Here is a 19648-nt window from a genome sequence, read left to right as displayed (position 1 = left end):
AAGGTGCCAACAGCACTTCACCCAATTTGAACAACTTGTAAATAGTTCACAAAAGGACTTACAACTTCAATGCTGCAAAGTCCCCACTTTGAAATAGAATTTAATAATAAATAATAATAATAAAATTAAAATAAAATATAAAAGAATATAATTAAAATTTAATTAAGTTAATGAATGGTCAAAAAACATGAAATGAAAAGTTGTGTCTCCCTCAAACATGAGATATAAAAGGGAGAAGAGAATCTCATTTGAAGGGGGATAATTTTGGAATCACAAGTGCAGATCTGATTGTGAAAGGTTGTGTCCCTTTCAAAGGGCAGAAATAATGAAGAGTTGCACTCTTTCAAAGGGTGTTTCTCTTGCCAAAGGGCATACATGATGAAGAGGTGTGACCTTTCTCTCACATTGACAGATATAAAGGGAAGGAATCAAAAGCATCCTGGGAGAGCACCATTGATCAGATTAGATCAGAAATGTTATTAAGTTACAGGCAGTAAAATCCTTATTCTTGGTGGTATGCAGGGGGATATGCTTAATATAAGAAGCCTGATAATATTCTTGTGCAGAATTTAATAGTAAAATTAATATAGACTGCAATATGCATGACAGTCATGCTTAAAATTATGGGGATGTGCTTACATAAAATTGTTTATTATTAATTTTATTAGGATTGGATGTGGAATTGTTAGGGAAAGGTGGTATTAATACCTCACAAGGTAGATAAGACCTACGGTGGAATGGACGTGCTACATCATTCAAAAGGCAATGGATAAGGCCTATGGTGGAATGGGTAAATGGATAAGGCCTGCAGTGGAATGGGCATGTGTTACATCATACAAAGGCACTACTTGTGGAAGATGGTTTTCTAGCGCCCTAACAGAGATACTTCCCAATCTCTGCTAAGATTGATTATTAGGATTGATTAGGGATTAAGTTTGGCTATGTTGATTATCCCTTGTATGATGTATGCTAATTGTTCCCTAGCGCTAACAAATGCATAATAACATATAATAAATACAATGAGATGTGTTTAATTATTAGAAAATAGGCTATCTCCTAATAGGGGACATTACAAATTCCCATTCCAAACCTTTGTCTAGTTCCCCATGAACTGGAACTGTGCTTTGATCTCAACAATGATATCTCACACTCCTCCAGAACTTCCAAGAAGCTTCAATACATTTAACATTTCCCTTTTCTAGTTGTGGCATGGCACTCTGAATAACAACAGTGCCCAGACTGTCAGCCTGAAGCCCTGGAAGGAGGAATGATTTCACCATGAACCAAACGTGATGACACCAAGGCATTTTTGCCACTTCCTACAAATTCACAATGGCAGTTGTACATGCACCATGGTGACTAGGAATTGCCAATTCAGTTCATTGTTTTTGCTACTTTGACCAAGCAGCAAATTTGTCTAATAAAATAATGGGTACATGCACATTTCAAATTTTGGGGAAAAAAAAACCATAATTTATTGTTCCTTAGTTTGTCTTAATCCTTTTGACATCATTTACATATTTTCAATTCCAATGGGAAGTTCCACTTTGTCTTAAACAAATTCTGGACTAGTTCCAATTTAAGTAACGGTATAAACCACTTCTAGAAGGAAGCTCTTCTTATCAAATAAGTAAACTAAGAATATTGCAATGAAGATGGTAATTTATTACTTCCATAAATAGTGAACAATATGGAAACCATTTTCCTTGAACAATTGTTTTCTAAAGCTATCCAATGCATCTTTGAAATTCGTAGCTGACATTGTAATGCATTTCGCTTACAATCAAATAGTGAACAATATGGAAACCATTTTCCTTGAACAATTGTTTTCTAAAGCTATCCAATGCATCTTTGAAATTCATAGCTGACATTGTAATGCATTTCGCTTACAATCATCACTACTAATAATTTAATCAAAAGAGTGCCTAATTAGTGAAATAATGCTGAAACTATTTGCTCCAATGTTAGCCATGTTCTAAACAAAAACAACTTGAGTTAAGATCAGGCTCTACCTTCAACCATAGTTTCAGCTTCATAGATATTGGAATGCGGCTGAAGCTGGATGAAATCATCCATAATGGCCTCAATCTAAAATCAAACTGACAAAAAGATTAGAATGATAAATTTCAAAAAATACAAGTTATGTCTCAGTAATATGGTGGGATTCCAGATACAAAGCATAAAACAGTGACTTCTTAAAATATTCTTTTTTTGAGGAAAATGAACTAAAAATTACCCATTTTTTAGGAAAACCGACAAACAAAGATTAAAAAATTAAAATTGATGGTCCACAAAATGGAAACCTGTTCTTTACCATAAATGAATAAGAAACTATAACAGTCTCTTTCTCAAAAGCTTTCAGAGCTTACAAGGACAGATCACATCCATATGTTTACTACAGCTATTATCTTATTTTCTGTTTTGTATATTATCGGACACTTCATGATCAGCATTCATGAAGATTTGAAAGAACAAGAAAGGAGTGAACGATTGCAACATCTGGACATGGTTGACACCTGTACAACAATAAAATCAGTAACAACAGCAACAATATACTGACAAAGAAAAGAAAGACAACAAAATGTATATTTGAATAAACACCTTGACAGGTCTTACATAGCAATTTGCTTTACTATTGATGTTGGAATCATCATCGTCGTTGTCAACATCACAACTAGCCAAAGTATTTCTTAAGGCATTCAAAAATGAATCTTTCTTATGGTAATCAAAATATATAAGAAAACTTTTCAATAACTAGGATCCCCAAACTCTCATTCAGGGGATCTCAAATCCCATCCTTAGTTGAGAGCTTGAAAATTAAGTAGATCCCAACTGCAAAAAGTCTCATGGAATTTAATTTCAATGGTGCATGTCAGGGCAATCTAGTTTCATCTAGTGCAAGGTGTGCCATTCACAATTCTTCAAGGATATTGATCAAAGTGGCAACTAAAAAATTGAATAAGGGAACTAACAACAAAGACAAGGCTAAAGCACTACTTCTACGATTAAAATTGGTTAATGCATGTAACCTAAACAATATTATTATCAAGGTGATTTGATGGTTATAACCCTTTGTACAAGGAACAAATATTCCATATATTGAGGGATAGTGAACATATTAAAGGAGGTTCTAGAATTAGATAGTGTATTTACTTTCTCCATTAAACATTATTAATGGGAAGGAAACAATCATACCGATTTTCTATCAAACCAAGGCACTAATCAGTAGGAAGAACTAATCATTGATGATAATGTTATGAGGTGACCAGATCTCCAAACAATAATGCACAATGATTACAAAGAAAATACTACTTATTTGCTACTTATTTGAATGGGGTGATGATGGAGATTGGATAATAATTGCCATGAATAGGAAGTACTCCCGCTTATCTCTACTCAGTCAAGATCCAATATGAAATGATCAAAGGCTTCATCCATAGACATTTCATAGCCCTTTCTCTAGTCTAAAATGTCCCATGGAGCCACTTATACAACTATGACATTCTGTGAGGTAGATGTCATTTAAATGAGAAGTGACAACAATAAAAATGAATAGTGTTCTTCCAAGAGCACAAAGTCTTTGAAGCCATTATGGAGATCTTGGGCAAAGATTCCGTTGAAGCGGCCAACAAACACTGTTTCAATTTTGAAGTTTCAACAATGTTTGTGAGGAACGTTCTTATGTCAACATGTGATAAAGAGCTCCTCAAAACTCTAGAGAGATATTTCATATGGGAAAAGTTCAAAGTAGGGTTTGATCATGTTGTCAACAATGTAATAGTTGAAAGAAGATTATCTTCTCTCTAAACGATTGGGTATTGTTGATGTGTTTTTATGCACAATCAAACACAGAATAAAATACCAAGGTATCTTATCCTCTCTTGAACAAAATCTTCCCAAAAGCTAAACTGTGTGATCAATTGGAAGACTCCAAGGTTCCGAAATGTCAGGTCTTGACTCGTGGATAAGCTCAATGGTTGATGTGATATTGCTGGAATCACAAAGGAACTTACATTGAATACTTGGACATATTGGAACTTGATCATCTGATATTGCAATCTTGTGATGCTTTCTCTCCTAAACTAACTTGAATTGAAAAAAAGGACAAAAGGAGAAGGGTTTAGGAAGACAATCTACTCTTAAGGATAATGAAGATAATAGATGGTGCTTTGATAGAAAAATTTCCCCAAACGTAACTTGGCTTCACCAAGACAAGCAACAACTACACCAAGTTAGTGCAATCTTCTAAGGAGTCTAAGGATTTTCATATTGAGGATCATTCATTCAAATACCCAATACTGGCGCAACTTGAGCAATCATCCACTATTGAACTTAGCAACCATAGTCATAAGGTTCGGGCTAACTTTGCATAGTAGGTTACAATCAGCAAACTACCAAAAGTATGAACACTTAAGGAATTCATCAAATACCATTGCACTTCTCCATCATCATCAATGAACTTCATCTAAACTATGAGGTTAAAGAACAAGAAACCATGCAACATGTAAAAAGTATGCCACAATTCACCATAACTTCAATGAAAGTAGTGTATCCATTTACAAGCCTTGGCAACAATTTATGCCTTTTCTCCTCCTACTCTATTCCTAATGATCTAATTGTTATTTATTCTTCTATTCCTCTACTACTAACTATTAACCTTACAAATGAGAGAATTGAGCCTTATATAAAGGTCTCATTAAAATGAACGGCTCAGATTGATTCAAGATCAATGGCCAAGATTACAAAATAAAACCCTAATTAGGGTTTGTTACAACCACCATTACATTGGCCAATGAGAGATGAGGGTAGGTAAGATAAATAATATTTGATGTAGCGCCACATGTCACCTATTCCCTCCTCGCATGAATCTTGACTTTGTACCCTTTGATTGGACGAATGGTGACTAGGATGCCACCTCAACTTGCCTTGTAGACTTAGTCAATTTGTCTTGTACATTCTTCATGATACTTGGAATTCCTTGTGATATTTTGCATTTCATCCTTATGTTAGGAAATTCCTTGAACAAATTCCTCCTTAAAGTTCCTTTGACTTTGAGATCCCTTGATGTAGCCAATACTTCGTAATGTGGAATCCCAAACGCTTATGTCTTGGATTTGCCTTTACTTCATTTGTCCACCATCATGGAGAAGTTTTCTTCATGTTTGAGCTAGTCCTCATCCTTGCCTTTTGGAAATCCTATTCCAATCCTTGAAATGTTGATCCTCCTCATCCGCATTTGTGATGTTGTCCTTGTTAATTTTAGCAATCAGATTAATCAATAAATAACAAAAAACCAGAATGCAATGAAGAACAAACACATAACACACAGATACCCTGGGAAAACCTCCCTCTTGGAGGAAAAACCCAGCATCAAAAGGTCTCAGATCTGATTGTATTAGGGCAGAAATAAACAATTACAATTTGCTCAGCTAGGGCACAATAGGAACGAACTTATCTGAATCTTAGTTCTGATCTGAACTTAATTAGTTTCACAAATGATGATGTGCAGACCCTAGAACCCGTTCTCTGATTGTCGGAGCAGATATCTTCATTCTAACTGAGTTTGCCCAGCAATAGAAGTAAATCGCATAACATAAAAGAGCTTCCCTTGGCTAGAACCCTTGTGAATTGCATGAAATCAGATTCGCCATATATAAGACTGAGTTAGCTGGGCTAGATAAAGAATTTGTTGTCTTCTAGACCAAGTTGGGTGACTTTGTGTGTTGCAGATCTGAATTTGCATAAGGCAGAAGATGATCACTTGACTTGAATTGTATATTTGTGACCTCAAGTCACTCTTCTTATATATGGTCTTAACACTTTATTTCTAGGTCGGCCTTGGCGCCAAAATAAAAACTTGAATTATAAGTTACATATTAAATAGCTTCTTGCCTTATGAAGTGAGCACACCCAGATTAGGTTGGCCCTATTTACAAGTTACATCATATTTGGGCCCAACCCAATTATCCCAATTACATAATTGATCGCACAAGTTATCACAATTCATTTAAATTTTAATTGCCAAAGGCAACATTAAAATTTAACCAAGTAGAATCTGATTCTAGCTACATAATTTCAACACTCCCTCTTACCTAGGGAGGATTCTAAATAACCAAGTCATATTGTGATAACAAAACATCATGAACCTTTCCATGATATCCATCTTGCATTGCCCGCAGAGGATGGATCCACCTTGCATTACCGGCAAAGGGTGGAGGAGGTCTTTCACCTCAACCTTCTCCCCGAGAAAGATTCAATGTCACCTTGCATTGCCCACATAGGGTGATTCCACCTTGCATTGCCCGCAAAGGGTGGAAGATGCAACTTAGTGCATCACTGGGACTGAGACTCCTTCTCAGTCAAAGTTGTGTTCTCAACAACTCCAAGTCTCTCTCTGAAGTACTCAAACTTCACTCCAATAAGAGGCTTGGTGAGAACATCTGCAATCTACTCATCAATGCTGACATATTTCAGCTGAATGGCACCTCTCTGTACCATATCACGAGCATAGTGATAATGAGTTTCCACATGTTTTGACCTGTCATGAAACACAGGATTAACAGACATCTTAATACAACTCTGATTGTCACAATGAATGACTGTGGGTTCCCAAGGTTGTCCAAATAACCCCGCAAGAAGCTTGCGAAGCCATATTGCTTCTCTTGACACCACACTTGACGCAATGTACTCAGCTTCTGCAGTACTCAAAGCAACTGAGGACTGCTTCCTGCTAGCCCAGGAGATCACGGTAGAACCCAAACTGAAGCAAATCCCTGAAGTGCTCTTCCTATCAGTTACACTTCCTGCCCAATAAGAATCGGAGTAGCCTTCTAGGGTGATGACAGTGTCGATTAGATACTTTAGCCCGTAGCCAACTATGCCTCGCAAATATCTCAGGATATGCTTGGCTACAACAAGATGAACATGCTTCTGTTTGTTCATGAACTGGCTGAGGGCACTCACTGCATAAAAAAATATCCGGTCTAGTGTTAACTAGATACATCAAGGATCCAATCAACTGCCTACACTCCGATGGATCTGTAAAATAAAAGTTAGCTGCAGATAAACTCAATTTCTTCAAGTTAGTTTCCATAGGAGTAGACATAGGTTTGCAATCCATCATTCCAAATCTTTTCAATAAATCAATAGTATATTTTTCTTGACTAAGGATAATTTCATTAGATCTTTGCCATACTTCTAAACCTAGAAAGTAATGCATTAGGCCTAGATCCTTCATTTCAAATTCAGTGGCTAATTCTTTCTTACATCTAATGATAAGACTATCTTCACCAGTTAGAAATAAATCATCCACATATAAAACCAAAACTAGCATTTCACCATCAAATACTTTAAAGTAAAGGTTAGAATCAGCATCATTCTTACAAAATCCTCAACTAACCAAATACTTATCAATTCTTTCATACCAAGGTCAAGGGGCATGCTTGAGGTCGTAAAGAGCTTTCTTTAATCTGCACACGTGAAATTCTCTATCATGAATCTCATATCCTTCTGGTTGTTCAACATAGACTTCTTCCTCAATGACACCATTAAGAAAAGCAGTCTTTACATCCATCTGATGTAATTTTCAGCCCTTAGCTACAGCAATAGCTATAATGGTTCTAATAAAAGTATATCTAGCAACAAGAGCAAATGTTTCCTCATAATCTATGCCTTCCTTTTGAGAAAAACCATGAGCTACAAATCTAGCTTTATATTTATCAATACTTCCATCAGCAGTATGTTTAATTTTGAACAACCATTTAGAGGATAGAACAAACTTACCTTTAGGTCTAGGCACAATATCTCAGACATCATTCTTGATGATGGATTGATATTCTTCGTCCATGGCTAACTTCCACACTTGCTGGTCATAGCTTCTTCTGCATTTGATGGTTCGGTCTCAATAATGTTGCACATCATTGTAACATAGTTGGAGAACTTCTGAGGTCTCCTGCTTTCTCTAAATGTTCCTTGGGGAGCTACAAACTTTTCAGATTCTTGAATTGTGTTCCTAACACAAAGTGGTCTCTTCTTGCTAACTACAATATCTCTGGGTCCATCAGTTGGATCTAGAGGCTCAGAAGGATCACCATGCTCAATAGGTTCAGGAAGCTCAATAGACTCCCTTTGAATCTCAGGTTTAGTATCAACATCCATATCTTGATTACCATTAACTTCTTTATCATTATTAGTAAGGGAACCTTTAGATTTCTTAAAAGCAATATTTTCCTCAAAAGTAACATCTCTACTTACCTCAATACACCTTTGCCCTGGAATGTAGACTTGGAATGCTTTGGAAGACTCACTGTATCCAGCAAGAATACCTTTCTTCCCAGATGGCTCTAGATTAGTTCTCTTTTCCTTTGGCACATGAACATAGACAGGACTTCCAAAAATCCTTAGGTGACTGATGTCAGGTTTGACTCAAGTGAACGCTTCTTCAGGAGTCATGTTCTTCAACACTCGATGAGGGCATCTATTATGAATATATACTGCAGTCTTAGATGCCTTAGCCCACAAGAAGGTTTGCAGATCCTGATCATGAATCATTGTTTTAGCTGCTTCAACAACGGATCTATTCTTCCTTTCAGCCACCCCATTTTGTTGAGGATTGTAGGGAACACAGAACTCCCTCTTAATTCCTGTCTCCACACAAAAGTCATGAAAACTACCTGAGGTGTATTCACCTCCATTATCATATCTTAACACTTCAATTCTTTTTCTAGATAGATTTTCAACTAAAACCTTAAATTCTTTGAACCTACTTAATACTTCATCAGATTCTTTAGTTTTTCAGAAAGTAAATCCAAGTCTTTCTAGAGAAATTATCTATGAAGATTATATAATATAAGAATCCACTAGGTGAAGAAATAGACATAGGTCCACATAAATCAAAATGAACAAGTGCTAACTTTTCTTTAACTCTACTTTCACTTTTATGAAATAGACTTTTAGTATTCTTACCTAAAGCACAACCTTTGCAAATATCATCATGAAGGTGACTAAGTTTAGGCATACCTTTGACCATCTTCTCAAGTGAGGGAAGTGCTTGGAAGTGTAGATGACCAAGCCTTCTGTGCCATAGTTTGTTGGACTCAAAAGCCTCATGAATGAGGGCTTGAACTAGGCGAGCTGAAAGCTTATATAAACTATCATATCTATTACCAATGATACGAGCAGATTTAAAACTAGCTTTTTTATGCCATGCAAGTACTCTACCCTCAGAAAATGCTACTTGATAACCCTTATCTTCTAATGTGGAAATGGAGATAAGATTCCTTTTAATTATAGGTACAAATAAAATATCACTGAGATGTATAGAGAAGCCAGAATCTAAATTTAAAGAAGTGTTACCGAAACCTCTTACCGAATACCGAGCATCATCACCAATTACCACATGAAGGTTAGCCTCTTTCTCTATCAAATCTGAGAGGTGTTCCCAGTATCCCGTGATGTGCCTAGATGCGCCACTATCTATTAACCAAGTGTTGTTGTCAATCGGCACATTGCTTGATAAGGCAGAAATGAAGAGGAAGTCTTCATGATCTTTTGGTTTTGCAACTTCATTCAGGTTTGCTTCTCCTTGCTTAGGCTGATTTTGACATTCCTTCGCATAGTGACCAAACTTGTCACATTTGAAGCAATGAATACGTGAGAGATCTCTTGGCTTCTTTCTTGAATCATGACTTGCTGAAGGTCTGAAATCTTTATTCCTCTTGAAGTTGCCCTTCTTCCAATTTCCACCTTTCTTCTTGAGTAATTGGGCTGCAAGCATGTGATGATCTCCTCCATGAGAGCTTCTAATTGCTCCCTTGGCAGTGTCATAACCCCTTTTTGGACATTGAATTATTGTGATTAAATAAATACAATAATTAAACATTTATTAATTAACATCTAATAATATTAGAAAATCGTCTCATTTATGAGACTTCACGATTTTCCTCTTAAGTGAGAGGGTTGTCATAACCCCACATCCAGGTGATGTAATTAATAATAGATTTTGTGATTCTTCATCATAATAATAAATTATCATTTATTATGTAATTAATTGAAAAATAATTTAATAATAAATAATAATAAAAATAAGATACAAAAGAATACAAATAAAAATTAAATATAATTAATACACTTATTTGGTACTGATTCATCATCCATTTATTTAATAATTAAAGATTCATTGAATTAATTAAACTAATAATTAAAGAATGTGTGAATAATTAAAGAAAGTGTTAATAATTAAATATTCATTTGGGCTGAGTGTGTATTAAACCAAATGAAAAGATTAATTAAAGTGAATCCCTTATATATTAAGATGGGAGGACGTGACTCAAGAATAAATCACGACTCTCCCATTGTTCGTGCCTTTCACTCACCATAAAAGGTAAGCTTGCGTGGGAGTCAAAGGGGAGATAGGGGGGAACAATTAATAAAGGAGGAGAGATACTTCTAGGCAGGAGACTTGGTGGATTTCGGGAGTTCTTGTTGGCTTCTTCTCATTGTTTGTGGGGGGGTATCTTTATTATATCCTATTCAGAATGCCCTTCACCTCCTGATGACTCAGACGAATAATGAGAGTAACTTCAAAACATACCCAGTGCCTGGCGTTATCATTACGATAGGGAATCTTGACCAGATATAAGTATAGTCGTCATTGCAAAACCATTTGGGAAATACGGAATCACCAACATTAAGCATTCGAATTCTATATAGAGAGGAGACGTCGCAGGTATGTCTCACCCACCTCAAGGAAAATATAGAAACTACTGTATCACAATGCAATAAGATCCATATTTTGAATCAGTAACTAGAATAGACATAATACGATATATATATATACACACACATACAGATTTCTCAAGCATATAAATCTGATAATAATCTGTTATTAAATATACAGTAAGATACAGCATGTCTAGGATTAGATAATATGAAATAAATCGCAGCATAAATTTGGCAAGCAATTTCTAATGAATTCGTATTTAGTCAAACTGAAATGATAATCATAAAACATAGGGATAAAGTAAATTATGAATTGATACATTGCTACAGGTTATTGATAAATCTGGACTAAACATAATGAAAATTTAATATTAATAACAGTGAACAAGAATAATGATTTACATTCATATGAATTTTCTTACAATATGAGTCCGACAATGTCTTTAGACAGAATTCAACAACAATATTAATATGGACAGCAAACAATGGTAGACCAGATCTGACATGTGTCAGATCTGTCTGCCTTTACTAGCACAATATATATATATATTAATGATTAATAAGCAATGGTAGTATTAAGGATTTATACAAAGGGTAATAAGCTAATACATAATAATTGTTAATATAAATATATATATATATATATATATATATATAAAGATGTTTGATCAAAAGAAATAATAATATAAGATCAATAAGAATTAAAAAGAACTCTTAGTAAATAGTCAATAAGAGGAATAACAAGATCAATTGTCTAATGAGGATCGTCTAATGAGGAAAATACATAAGTGCTTGTTAATAACCAATAAATTGAAAGACTTTATGTTTAGTCTCTCAATCAACCAATATTAGTATATTGAGATAGATTAATTATGTTAATCAGGTAGGGGACATTACAAATTAATTAGTAAATTAATAAATATTATTAAATCACCAAAACAAAGTATTTATTAATTAGTTGATAATAATAAGTATTTATTAATTAAAATGCGTAAATGATTTATAAATCAAAAATAGGATTAATTATTTAGTATGGTAAGATAGCTAGTACTTGAAGGACTACAGAAAAGGTAGAACATCCTAGGTTGGATTCATGTTAAGATAGTTTTGTCTCTTAATCGATTTAGTTAAGTTATAAATATATTGGAAATCAATTAATTACGGTTAAACTGTCTTGAACGAAGTAGGGGACATTACAGAGGAATCCAAAGAGAGATTCATAGGGAATCTCTTAGAGACAATATATATATTGTAGAGGTTAACCATATGCATATGTTAGAGATAGAGAAGCTTGAGCAGGGGTGGGATCTCTGCCAAGCTTTGAGAACATTAATGATTTCACTCGTTAACAGAGATCCCAAATAGAGTCCTTAGGAGGACGACATCCTGGGTTGCTCCTAACTGAGAAATGTTTCTCAATAGAGAGTTGGGTCAATCCAGGTAAGGTCCAATTGAGTATTGTATCCATTTTATATAGATAACAATAAATCAGTTAACATTATTTGTTAAATATGTAGAATAACGTATAGCATTCTTTCTTTTATAATTGCACAAATAAATATATATGTTTAATTATCTTTCATATTGTTTGTATACTAGCGTTTGTTTGCAGGACTTGAATGCCAAATAATCCAATCCCCAACTGGGAACATTACAAGTGGTATCAGAGCTTTGATCCTGCCATCCTGCAAGGTAAAGATGAATCATTGGATCATTCTAGTCAATAAGAAGAAATCTGACAATACGTGTATTCACGTGTATGCTTTGTGATTGCAATTATTCATGTGTATGCTCCGTGTTTTTGGTTCATATTGGTAGATGACTTAGTTTGAGAAAGTTAAAATCGACATTGCTTGAGAACAAGCAAATTTGGGAGGGGTGGACTATGATGTCCCCACTTTGAAATAGAATTTAATAATTAAATTAAAACATTAAATTAAAATATAAAATAATATAATTTAATATGATTAATTAAATATTAATTAAGTTAATGAAAAGTCAAAAGACATGAAAGGTAAAGTTGTGACCCCCTCAACAATGAGATATAAAAGGGAGAAGAAAACCTCATCTGAGAGGGGGGGATAATTTGGAAATGAGTAGTGCAGATCTGATTTAAATAATAAGTGCAGATCTGATTATGAAAGGCCGTTTCCCTTTCAAAGGGTAGAAATAATGAAGAGTTGCACTCTTTCAAAAGGTGCTGATGGTGAAAGGGTATGTCTCTTGCCAAAGGGCATACTTGATGAAGAGGTGTGACCTCTCCCTCAAATTGAGAGATATAAAGGGTAGGAATCAAAAGCATCTGTGACATCACCATTGATTAGATCAGATCAGAATTGTTATCAAGTTACAGGCAGTAACATTTGTGTTCTTAGTAGTATGCATGGGGATGTGCTTAATATGTATGCTTAGTATATGAAGCCTGATAAAGTTGTTATGCAGAATCTAGTAATAATATTGTTATAAACTGCAATATGTATGACAGTCATACTTAATTTCATATATATTTATAATACATGAGAAGTTAGTGTACTTATAGTCTAAATCATGTTATTACTGTCAGTATTTAAGAAGATGGGGATGAGATGTTCCAAAGAGGGGCAGTCTAAATCCAAGCAATAGGTTAAGTCCCAAGATAGGGTGGGGATCAGCGACCCATAAGCCTTAAGGGTATAGACCCAAGATAGGTAAGGGCTTGGATCTGTAAACTTTGAGGGAACCTATTGTAATTGGTCTCTAAGCGCTTTGGTAACATACATAAACCCTCTCCCTTAAAACTGAAGTAGTAACAGGGTTTGATATCTATATTAATAATGATATTAATCATCTAATGAGGAAAAAAGATAAGCAATTGTTAATAACAAATTGAAGAATATCAATCAATTTTAATATGTTTAAATAGATCAAGTAGGGGACATTACAGGCAGCCAGCTGAGATTCTTCTTGGATGCAAAATCCCCTCAATCGTTCAAACTTGGGAAGCTCGATCCTATCACTGATTCCTTGAATGAATGGTTCCCAAGCTAGAGGAAGACCATTTAGGGCAGTCAAGGTAAGATCACTGTCTTCAACTTCTTTCTAAACTGCTGAGAGTTAATCCTTTAGATCAGTCATCCTCATGAAGTAGGAGGTGATAGATTCCCCTTTCTCCAATCGGATGTGAGTGAGCTGATTCCTCAAGGCAAGAATGCGGCTAGTGTTGTTGATCGTACATCTTCTCCAATGTGCTAAACATTTCTCTAGCGAACTTCGTCTTGGAGATAGACAATTGTTGATGTGTTTTTATGCACATGCGTACACAGAATAAATTACCAAAGTATCTTATCCTCTCTTGAACAAAGTCTCTCACATGCTATGCTTCGCGATCAAATGAGACAACTCCAAGGTTACAAAATGTCAAGTCTTGACGTGTGGATACCTTCAATAGTTTGATGTGATAATGTTGGAATCACGAGGGGACTTACGTTGTACATGAATACTCAATCTTATCATGGATTAGGATGGGTATGTCAATGACTTAGGATTTAGCAATGAAGCTTCGGACTTAATTCTAACAAGACTTATTAAAAAAGGGCAAAAGGAATAGGGTTCAGGAAATCTATCCTAAGCCTAGGAATGTAGGAAATGATGAACAAATTTAGTGGTTTCAAACTAGGCAAGGTCTCACAAACAGGTATCGACACAAGCTTACTGCAATCATCTAAGGTATACTTATGGATTTTCAAACAATTACCATCAAATGTTGACACCATGCAAGTTGATGCTTGTCAAGGGACGCATAATAATTGAAGTTAAGCTTACTCAAATTTCCAGTTGACCATACAAGGCACACTTACCAATAGCAAGAGGCTAGTGGTATGGATTAAGGATTCCACACAAATATATTCAACAAATCTTCCACTCAAACTAATAAACATGAAAACAAATTCTAATCTAACTTGGAGGAATTCAGAACCATGAATGCAAAGACAACATTTGAAGAGCAAAATCACCAACAAATTGAACAATGATTTAGATTCAAATAGTTGTAGCATATACCAACAATTCTACAAAAACTCTTCTACAAAAACTCACTTACAAATGAGAGGCAATGGGGTTTATATAGAGCCTTGTAATGTCCCCTTCTCCGCAGTGATTAGTTATGTTGGCCGTTAGCCTAGTTCGGAGGCCCGTAGACTAGTCGGGGGCAGAATTAGAGTTTCCTATTTTTTAGGAGGATTCTTTGGTGTTTTCAGGGGCTATATGTGGGAGTTTGACAGTTTGGATTCCGGATTGCTTCTGGGTTTTCAGAAAGCTTCAGGATGGTTCGACATGCATCTGCATCGGATGACTTTTACAAGACTTATTATTTTTAGTAAGTGAGACGACTGCTCAGAATGTGGTTAAAATCACTTTGGAAACACTTACTATTTTTAGCAGTATGCTATTTTTAGTAAGTACTATTTTTAGCAGGATGTCAGCAAGCTTGTTCAAAAGGCTATTTTCGGCAGGTCAGTTTGAGAAGTTGATCTTCCCTCATTTTTTGGTTCTTTTCTTGGCAAGGGTTCCTCAGCTCAGTTCAGTGACTATTTCTGGCAGGGCAATTCTCTCAGCTTGTTTCCCCATATCCTTGGAGCTTGTTTTGGCAAGTTCAGTATTTGATGAAAAATGGTGTTTTAAATTAAATTATAACTTAAGGCAAAGGTTGGATGATTTATTTAAAAGGGGTTGCTTAAGTTATATTGATATATAAGTCTTTTCCTTAATTATAAATTGGGTGATTTATTGTTGAGGAAAAATACTTTATAAAGTGAAATATTAATACGGCAAGATGGACGCCTTATGAAGAAATAAGTTAATTTTATAATATATTTCACTTATCTACCTTGGATGCCACATTATGATTTTATTGTCATTTTTATAAAGAATATTTGCTCCTATGAGAAGGTAGATTTGGAGAAGGAGAAATGAAATGTAATTTCAAAATAATGTGAAGTGAACGTGCATTTGGATTTGGCATTCATTTGGAGGGAATGTGAATTTGAATTTGAGCCCTCAAAATCTATAAATGAGAGTGTTGGGCTTCTCATTTGGTATCTCAGACAATTTACACTGTTATGCTGTCAGATTGACTCTAGACAATTTTTGAGGCTGAATACCTCCTAGGGCTCTTGACAGACTTCGAGTGTGAGACATCACTCCTAGCTGTGATTGGATCTTCTGAATGTGTGGTTTGATTTTAGTGTGCATTTTCAGATTTCCAGTGGTGTGGATTTCAGTGTTGCTGGTTTTTGGTGTGGCTGTAACACGTTTTAGCTCATAACTCTCAGTTCGTGTGTCAGATCATTCTGGGTAGTGGCTCATTCTCTTCCTATGCCACAGGCGATCAAGTTTGTAAGTTTGTAGAGCTTAATGTTGAGTACTTATTTTTTAAATGCAAATCGTAGTTCTTTCCTAGTCGTACTATGCTGGACTGCCTGGGAATGCGTGCATAAATTCATTTGGGGGTTTTGGGTGCAGTTTGTTGGTTCTAATCTCATCGCCTATTTTGTATCTCTCATTTGCATCCGTTTGGGGGTAATTTCGTTGAGTGTGAATAGAGTTACAAGCATTTTTGTGAGTTTCTAAGCTGCTGGTCTGTGTGTTTCTAGAGCATGGGTTTCATATCAAAATCTGAAAAATTGTTAGTTTGGAGTGTTTCCTTGTGTGGAGTTGGTTTTAGAGTGTGTGGGTTCTTTGGAGTGTGTTTAGAGATGAGTGTGTGGGGAGTGATTTATAAGTGTTTGTGAGGATCTTAATGTTGTTGGTTTGTATTTCCAGTTTCCTATTGTTCATTCATATCAGATTTGGTTTTGGGGGGTTGAAGCTGGTTTTCAGATGTGTGAGTCTATGGGTGTGGTGTGAAGAGTCTTGGTAATAAGTTGCAACTGTTAGTTTGGGTTTTGACAATTTGAATATCCATGATGAATCATATTGTAATGCTTGTTAGTAGTACTAACAGCAATTTATTTGAACTCTCTTAGTCTCACTGCATAAGTGGAAGAGGTTGGCCTTGCCGCCTAGTTTGGACAATGATTCTAGTAATTTTGTAATCCATGTTTGCATTGTAAAGCTGATTAGTAGTACTAGCAGCTATATACTTGGATTGTTGTTCTTTGGCCCATTGCATAAGTGGAACAGGTTGGCTTGCCGCCTTCTTATCTATTGTAATTCAGTCCTACCGCTGAATAAGCGGTTGAGTTGATTGTAATCTCATTTTCAGTCCTCTTGCTGAATAAGCAATGGAGTTGATTGCTATTTCATTTCTAGTCCTCCCGCTGCATAAGCGGTAGAGTGATTGTTCTTCAGTTTTTGCATCATCCTTGGCTGGTTTACCGCCAAGTGATTTTTAATATTCTCCATATCCCGCTGAAAAGTGGAAGGGGTTGGCTTGCTGCCCAAGCATTGTATTATTTCCAGTTATTTGAAGCTAACGATCCCCTCAACACCGTATGCTCTCACCTTCCCATATTGGGCACTTGCTGATCAAAAAGTGGAAGGGTTACAGTTTCAAGATTATTGTATCTTCATTTACTAACCTTAACAAGTTCTTGTTGTGATTGTAACTAGAAATAAATTGAAAAAAATTGTGGGGATAATACAAGCCTCAAAAGAAATGAATGGCTCAGATTGATTCAAGATCAACGGCCAAGAATTCAAGATAAAACCCTAATTAGGGTTTTGTTGTGACCTTTTCACACATCGCCCCATTGCTAACAAGGACCCCCCTCTTTGCTAGCTTCCTGCGTCGTTAGGTTAGGGTTTTGGCTGCTTAGTGGGCAATTTTGCGTTTTCCGTGCCCGAGTCTCAGAGTTTTGATCATGCCTAGTGTCGTCTAGGGTTTTTGAAGTGTTAGGATCAAGTTGCAAAAGATGATATTTTTTTTAATGATCCTAAGTTTTGCTAAGTGTTTGAGCATTTGAACGTTAACGTGTTTTTAAACATGCACATCAATAATTTTAAAGTGCTAAGATATTCACAAACCTTTTGAAGTTGTTTTCTCGCTCCTAAGGTAATATTTAAGTTGGTTTTGCACTTTATTCCAACATTTTCCTGGCGTTTCGCTCATATTTTTTTGGAAAATTAGTCTAAGTCCAGTTAAATTTAAAGTCGCTGAGTAATTTTGAGTGGTTAAAATGTTAAAATCCTAAGGGAAATCCATATTCCAAGGGTTAAAGGGTCAAAATCCATGCTAGAGGTGATTTTCCCCTCACATTCCAGACTACCCAACCCATTCCCCCACTCAAAATCCATACTACACATGGGTTTCCCCTGGAATCCATACTGGCCACTAATTTCCCCCACTGTTTATCCACACCTGGAGCGATTTTCCCCTGGGAATGCTAAGATTTGGCTAAATGTCAAGATTTATCCAGACACCCATCGAATTTCCCCTGGGAGTGCGGACTGGAGTGGAAGGATAATTCCATACAGGGATCGATTTTCCCTTGAGCATTTTTGTAAGGATTTTTGTCCGGATTTTTGTCCAGACAGGGATCGATTTTCCACTGGGAACATTATGAAGAGTTTTGAGTCCGGATTTTTGTCCAGACTGAGGTCGAATTTCCACCAGGGAGGTATTTTTTCAAGTGAAGTGATTTTTGAGTGTGGATTTTTGTCCAAACTCATATCGATTTTCCCCTGGAGGGTGATTTATGTGCATTTTGATGATTTTGAGCATGGATTTTTATCCAAGCATGGGTCGAATTTCCCCTATGGGGCAAATTTTGACACTTAAGCGATTTTTGAAGGGATTTTTTAATCCCAACCTATAGCAATTTTCCCCTAGAGGCTTTATTTTGGATTTAAATTGGAATATTTTAAAAGCCCCATTTTGATTGCTTTTAAATAATTATTAAATGATTATTTAAAATTTAAAAGCAAATTTAATAACTTGCAATAATTATTAAATGTTTGAATCTTCTAGAAGCAAGTTAGGGTTTCACCAAGCAAGTATTTATACAAGTGTTTTTTTATCCCACATTGCTTGTGTGGTGAAAGTTGGAGCTGAAAGCAAGTATATGAGAGGAACTTCAGCATTATTTTATTATTATTTCTGCTAGGTGTCTCCATGAGAGCGATTTTTTTTGAAGTTGGGCGAATTTTTTTAGCAAGGCATTTTGTGAAGTGTGGGATTGAGGATTTATTTTCCTCCATTTTTTTCCAGCTTGCTGATTTATTCCTCTTGGCTGCCATTAAAGACCAGTTTCAGATTTTCGATTTTGCTAAGTTCGGCGATTTTTTCCAAATTTAGCATTTTTTGGTGAAAGTTGGTGAATTTGTGTTTGGAGACCTTGGGAGATTTTTCCTCCACCATTGTTGCTTGCTGTTCAGACCTTCATTTCTGCAAATTGCTGCCATTGACAACAATTTTCAGAATTTTGAAAATTTCGATTTTTTTGCTAAGGCAGGCAAATTTTTGTGTTTGGGGTTTTCAATCCCAACTTGGGCGATTTTTCCAGATTATTGCCATCCTCCATTATTGCAGATCCGAGCTACCATTGGCATCAATTTTCAGATTTCCATTTTAGCGCTAGACTTGGGAAAATTTCGATTTTGCTTGGAGGCCACATTTTGGTGGATTTTTCATGCATGTTTGTTGGCTGTCATCATTTCCAGCCTGCTGATTCGCTTCAGATCTGAGGTTTGCTTCAGATTTTGACCTCCATTAATGGCTGCCATTAATTTTCAGACTTGAGTTTTTATTGCCCAGCCAATTCTAACTTAAATATTTAGCATTTGGAGACATTTTGTGGAGTTTTCTGTGCACTTTTTAGACCATTTTATCGCTGTTGCAGGTCTGAAACTCCATTGTTAGGCGGTTGTCCTCAGAAATTTCATTTCCAGCCACCTAACCAATTTTGACGAATTTGCTTGGGGCTGTTTCCTAAGCCTTTTTTCATCATTTTCA

The 19648-nt window shown here is 35.7% G+C and overlaps 1 protein-coding gene across 1 annotated transcript in view; it reads right to left on the bottom strand.

Annotated features, from left to right (window-relative positions):
- LOC131060536 (DNA-binding protein BIN4) overlaps window positions 1–19648 on the bottom strand; it is a 180178-nt gene that overhangs the window by 63496 nt on the left and 97034 nt on the right. The window contains exon 9 of the mRNA XM_057993787.2: window positions 2013–2088. Within this exon, the coding sequence (XP_057849770.2) occupies window positions 2013–2088 (76 nt within the window). The remainder of the gene's footprint in view (window positions 1–2012; window positions 2089–19648) is intronic.

This window comes from Cryptomeria japonica, chromosome 2 (genome assembly GCF_030272615.1).
Source record: "Cryptomeria japonica chromosome 2, Sugi_1.0, whole genome shotgun sequence".
NCBI lineage: Eukaryota > Viridiplantae > Streptophyta > Pinopsida > Cupressales > Cupressaceae > Cryptomeria > Cryptomeria japonica.
Note: the sequence above shows the minus strand (reverse complement) of the source record. Positions and strands in the feature narration are given on the sequence as shown.